The sequence below is a fragment of the Budorcas taxicolor genome, chromosome 3, assembly GCF_023091745.1.
Source record: "Budorcas taxicolor isolate Tak-1 chromosome 3, Takin1.1, whole genome shotgun sequence".
Lineage (NCBI taxonomy): Eukaryota > Metazoa > Chordata > Mammalia > Artiodactyla > Bovidae > Budorcas > Budorcas taxicolor.
In genome coordinates, this window is record NC_068912.1 from 17,472,942 (window position 1) to 17,478,941 (window position 6,000).

At 47.8% G+C, this 6,000-nt stretch overlaps 1 protein-coding gene across 1 annotated transcript; it reads left to right on the top strand.

Moving 5' to 3' along the window:
- The first annotated feature begins 2,573 nt into the window (after positions 1 to 2,573).
- LOC128045455 (protein S100-A12-like) lies at positions 2,574 to 4,007 on the top strand. The gene is made up of 3 exons (XM_052637950.1): positions 2,574 to 2,634; positions 3,167 to 3,323; positions 3,782 to 4,007. The coding sequence occupies exons 2-3, from the start codon at positions 3,186 to 3,188 to the stop codon at positions 3,920 to 3,922; spliced, it is 279 nt and encodes a 92-aa protein (XP_052493910.1). The 5' UTR covers positions 2,574 to 2,634; positions 3,167 to 3,185; the 3' UTR covers positions 3,923 to 4,007.
- Positions 4,008 to 6,000: the final 1,993 nt, after the last annotated feature.

Genomic DNA, 6,000 nt, shown 5'->3' on the forward strand with positions numbered 1-6,000 from the left:
CAAGAATTGGCTGTGTTAAAAAAAAATAGAAGAAAAAGATCAGTCTGATACAAGTTGGCATCATTTACCAAAAATTAGTTTTTTTTCCTATAAAAAGTATGAGCATGTATTATTTTAAAAACATATATTGAGAAACATATATTGAAAAAACAACCATTCTCATTTTAAGGAACAATTAGAAAACGGCAAAGGTTTTGAAAGCAAACAATCTTGAATTTGGCACTTAGGAAAGTTCCTTAACTCTCCAAACTCCTTTTCTTCATTTTCAAATGAGCAAACCATTAGCACTCACCCCACTGTTGGAGTGAAGAATGTTTGGAGAATTAGGTGAGGGTTTGTGTAAGGCGGTGCCTGGCATGACGTAAGTGGCCAACACAAGCCCACTTTTAAAAGGAGGGGATTTCCCTGGTGGTCCAGTGGTTAGGACTTGGTCACTGCTTCAGCCTGGATTCAACCCTTAGTCGGGAAACTAAGATCCCGGAAGCCGGGCAGCATGGCCAAAAAACAAAAACAAAGACTTCAGACTTTAAAACAAACAAACAGCTTTAGTTGTTTGTTAGACTTTAGTTCAGAAGTATTTTTAGATGTATGGAAAAATTGAGAAAAATTGCGAAAATAATATAAAGAGCTCCCATAGTCCTTCATAGCCTCCCCTATTGTTAGCATTTTACATAGAGTGGTACATATGTTACAATTAATCAATCACTCTTGACGCTTTATTATCAACTGATTTTTAAGCTTTATATTCAGATTTCTTTAGGTTTTTTTTTTGTGTGTGTAAGAAATGGTATTCTTTACTCATAAATAAAAATATATAATTACCAGAAATAGTTTACATAGCCAAAGTTCAGTTCAGTTCAGTTCAATTCAGTTGCTCAGTCGTGTCCGACTCTTTGCGACCCCATGAATCGCAGCACACCAGGCCTCCCTGTCCATCACCAACTCCCGGAGTTCACTCAGACTCAACGTCCATCGAGTCAGTGATGCCATCCAGCCATCTCATCCTCTGTCGTCCCCTTCTCCTCCTGCCCCCAATCCCTCCCAGCATCAGAGTCTTTTCCAATGAGTCAACTCTTCTCATGAGGTGGCCAAAGTACTGGAGTTTCAGCTTTAGCATCATTCCTTCCAAAGAAATCCCAGGGCTGATCTCCTTCAGAATGGACTGGTTGGATCTCCTTGCAGTCCAAGGGACCCTCAAGAGTCTTCAACACCACAGTTCAAAAGCATCAATTCTTCGGCACTCAGTGTTCTTCACAGTCCAACTCTCACATCCATACATGACTACTAGAAAAACCATAGCCTTGACTAAACAGACCTTAGTTGGCAAAGTAATGTCTCTGCTTTTGAATATGCTATCTAGGTTGGTCATAACCTTTCTTCCAAGGAGCAAGCGTCTTTTAATTTCATGGCTGCAGTCACCATATGCAGTGATTTTCGAGCCCCCAGAAATAAAGTCAGCCACTGTTTCCACTGTTTCCCCATCTATTTGCCATGAAGTGATGGGACCGGATGCCATGATCTTCGTTTTCTGAATGTTGGACTTTAAACCAACTTTTTCACTCCCCTCTTTCACTTCTATCAAGAGGCTTTTTAGTTCCTCTTCACTTTCTGCCATAAGGGTGGTGTCATCTGCATATCTGAGGTTATTGATATTTCTCCTGGCAATCTTGATTCCAGTTTGTGCTTCCTCCAGCCCAGTGTTTCTCATGATGTACTCTGCATAGAAGTTAAATAAGCAGGGTGACAATATACAGCCTTGACATCCTCCTTTTCCTATTTGGAACCAGTCTGTTGTTCCATGTCCAGTTCTAACCAAAAGGGGGCATCAATCAAAACTGTCGAAAGCAGAGCAAACCAAACAGGACACAACGTAAAGGAAACAACTCTGTACGTATTCTTCCAAATGCTGGGCCATTGGCAGCCAGCCTGGGCCAGGGTCCTCCTCTGCGGAAGCACGAGGGGGGCCGCCAACAGGTGAGGAGAGCGGAGCGTCCACGCCCGCGGTGCACACACAGGTGTGCGCCCTCCTGCTCGGGCAGCTGTTGCTCCCACAGCCCAACCTGCCTGACCCTTGAGCTAGCTTTCTTTAGTTTTAAACCAGTGTCCTTTTCCTGTTTCAGGGTTACACGTCCACTTTGATTGTTTTTTATTACCATGCTCATTTTTGTTGTACAGATACTTAGCAAACGCCTCTCCCCAGCCCTTCCCTTTCTGGGTAGCAGCCATGCAGGCATTGAAACTTGTTTTCTTAGCCTCTTAACAGGAAGCAGGGAACAGAGCTCAACCTGCAGGCTGGGTCCTGCCCCAGGGCTGAGAAACATGATGGGCATGTGTGTGTGTGTTGGGGGGAGTGTGGGTTTGGCAGGGATGGGCATTCTGCTTCAGGCTGAGTGGGGGGTGGTAGGTGGCATGTGCCATGGGTGCAATCTGAGCTGCCTGCATTGCAGTCAAAGCCACAGATCTGAAGCTTCTCTTGAGCAACAGAGTATCCACCAGCGCTCACCCCAAAATGAATCAGAGATGTTTCTTCACCAGAGGTCAAAGGTGCAGCCTGATTTATAAAAACCTCCCTAGCCCAGTGCTCCTCACCACTGCTGTGCACACTTCTGGCGTTCCACACTTCTGTGCAGAGGGGTAAGTGTCCTTTCCTTGACTCAGCCCCGGGGGGCCACTTGGCAGGAGGGTGGGAGCTATAGCTCCCTGCCATCTGAACCCCCTCTGGCTGACTGCACTTTGGGACTAAGGGTGCCAGCTCTTGCTCTGATAGGAAGACCCAGTCTCAGGACTTGGGAATGGCCAAGGTGGGTGGGGTGGCCAGCATGTTTAAGGGCCCTAAAGTACCATCACTTGGGGAAAGGAAACAGCCTGGGCAACCACAGAACCCTTCCCAAGTGGGCCTGAGTGGCCAGTACTCTCTGAATTATACTCCCCGGGAGATGGGGGCACCTGGAACAGGTGGCAGTTAAAGCTAATTCTTTGATACTTTAGGTGGTATGCTATGTCTTTCTCCCCTATTCTATCCACAAATAAGAACATTCACCGTGGGTCAAACAGAGCAGCTGACCCGGGATAGTAGCCCTGGTCTAAACCATCAACGAGGAAGGAGGAGATGGTGGAAGCGCAGGGCTGGGGAGGCGCTGCTCTAGACCTCCCTTGTCTCCTGAAGGTGAACGTAGTTTGGCAGGATGACTAAGCTGGAAGATCACCTGGAGGGAATCATCAACATCTTCCACCAGTACTCCATTCGGCTGGGGCATTACGACACCCTCATCAAGCATGAGCTGAAGCAGCTGATCACAAAGGAACTCCCCAACTGCATCAAAGTATGGGAGGCCCCTCTCTTGGCAGTTTCCCACCCTCTTGCGCTGAGGGCAGTGGTTGAAGGATGATGGCGGGGGCAAGGACTGGGGTGGGTTCACCCGAGTTTGCGCTCCCAAGGATGTGCCCCAGCCCCTCCCAGCTGCAGTACAGGGGCCCACCGCTCTCTCTGAATAGCTCTGTCCGTCACCTTAGGCTTCACGCCTTCCTCTCTCTGTAAAGTGGAGAGAGGCAGGGTCGGGCGGGGTTGGATTACTGAGCAATACAACATCTTCTAGGTTAAGACTTGGTTCTAGGATGGTTCAAGACAGCTGCTTCTGTCTGCCTTCCATTTTCTCATATTGGATTCTCCCACATAGTTTTGGCTCTTGAGTTACTGTTCCCGGCTGCCCTGGGCTGAGTTCTGAGGGACGCAAGGCCTGAAGAAAGGGGAACTCACTGCCCCTGCTTTCTCTTTTCCCAGAACACCAAAGATCAACCTACCATTGATGAAATATTCCAAGATCTGGATACCGATAAAGATAAAGAGGTCAGCTTTGAGGAGTTCATAGTCCTGGTGTCCAGGGTGCTGAAGACAGCCCACGACAATATCCACAAAGAGTAGGAAGCTCCTTCCAGCAATGTCCCCAAGAAGACTTTCCCTTCTCCTCCCTGAGGCTGCCTTACCTGAGGGAAGAGAGAATTAATAAACGTACTTTGGCAAAGTTCTCCGCAGAAGCTGTGTCTTTTTTTTCTTTTGCCAAACTCGATCCTTCCTCACCCCTGCTGTTCCGACAAGCCCCATTTAGACCTCTGAGACCCCCTTCTCTGTCTGCTCATTTGTTCACCAACAATTTATTAAATCCTCTAATTTGTTCATTTATTCATTTATTTAACAAATATTTAGTGAGCATCTATAGTAGCCAGAGATCAAAGACATGGAGTCCTCATCCTTCTGGGGTTTTCATTCTAATAGGGAGGGAATTGAAAATGAACCAACCGGCAAGCGACTACGTATTAGAGACCAATGCATCCTGTGATACACTGGTAGGTAATGAAAAGAGATATGTAGAAACCTGACGCAAAGGAATATAGGGTAGAGGGAAGGACAGGGTTTCTGGTTTAAATATGTTGACCGAGGGATGCATCTGGGCAGAGATCTGAAAAGGATGGAGAGCAGCTTGCGGATGTCTGGGAGTCAAGAGTTCCTGTAGAGAGAGGTGGAGGCCCTGAGACAGGCTTGAGCCTGACCTGCTCGATGGCCAGTATGATGGCGGGTGCAGAGCTGAGGTGGGGCTGGTGGGAGATGAGCACCTACAGGAAGCAGGTGTAGGGAGCAGGGGCTTACAGTCTGCGTGGAGGACCTTGGACTTGGTGCCAAGCGTGCTAAGGAGTCACGGGGGTTTTGAGCAAGCAAGTGAGATGATTTCACTTATGCTTCCTGTATGGATCATGAAACTTGGGTCCGATTAGAAAAAGTGTGAGGAAAAGGGAGACAGGAGTGGGAGGCAAGCATGAGGTACGGGGGAGGGAAGACTTCTCAGGCCAGACTCTGCCCCCAACGCTGATCTAGGCCAGGTTCCTCATGACATGTTCCCCCAGGACTGTGCTGCTTTCCTGCCGGGCTCTTCTCTCCTGCTGAGATTCTGTATCCCCTGGGGTGCTTATTTGTTTAACGTCTGTCTCCTGCATTGACGGGGGTGTGTGCAAGCAGGTGCAGCGTCTCTGTCATCAGCACTGTGCTTGGAATGTAGTGTTTATTTCAGAAATATCTCTTATAGAAGTGAACGTATGGGGGCTTCCCTGGTGGTCCAGTGGTTAAGAATCTGCCTTCCATTGCAGGCAGGGGACCCAGGTACATCCTGGGTCTCACAACAGGGCTCACAACAAAAAGCCCTCATCCTGAAACAAATACCCAGTGCAGCTAAAAAAAAAAAAGAAAGAATGAATGAATGGAGATCACTGTTGGTCAGTCACTCAGTCATGTCCAGCTCTTTCTGACCCCGTGGACTGCAGTGGACCAGGCTTCCCTGTCCTTCACTATCTCTCGGAGTTTGCTCAAAACTCATGGAAATTAATAGGATACTGATCTGATCCCCTATAAAAGGTCCAGGGGAAAACAGGAAGGAGCATGGAATAATCTTCCTAGGGGCCAAGTGTCGGGTTCCCTAGTGAAAAGTGCATTCCATCTGAATGGGAAAAAGTTAGTGGGGCCCTCCCTGTCCACCATCCCCTGTCGAGTGCTGAGTCAGGTTTGGGATAGATGGCATGGCCCTTTAGTCCAGATGTCAAGAGGTCCATTTTGTCAAGAGGTCAGAATACCCCCACATTATGGGTGTGTGTACCCTCCCAAATTCATTTGATGAAGCTCTAACCCCTAGTGTGTTGGTATTTGGAGATGGGCCCGTTGGGAGGTAATTAGATTAGTCATGAGGGTGGGACCTTCATGGTAGGATTAGTGCCCTTATAAGAAGAATAAATATTTCTCTCTCTCTATGAACACACATGGAGAGGAGGTCATCTGAGCACACAGCAAGTCTGCAAGCCTGGAAGAGAGCCCTCACCACACCTCCAACTCCACTTGGCAGCCTGATCTCAGGCTTCATCCTCTAGAACTGGGAGATTAAATGTCTGTTGTTTAAGCCATCCAGTTTATGACAAGGCTCCCCAACCTTTAGGCTGTGAACTGGTACCTCCTGTCAG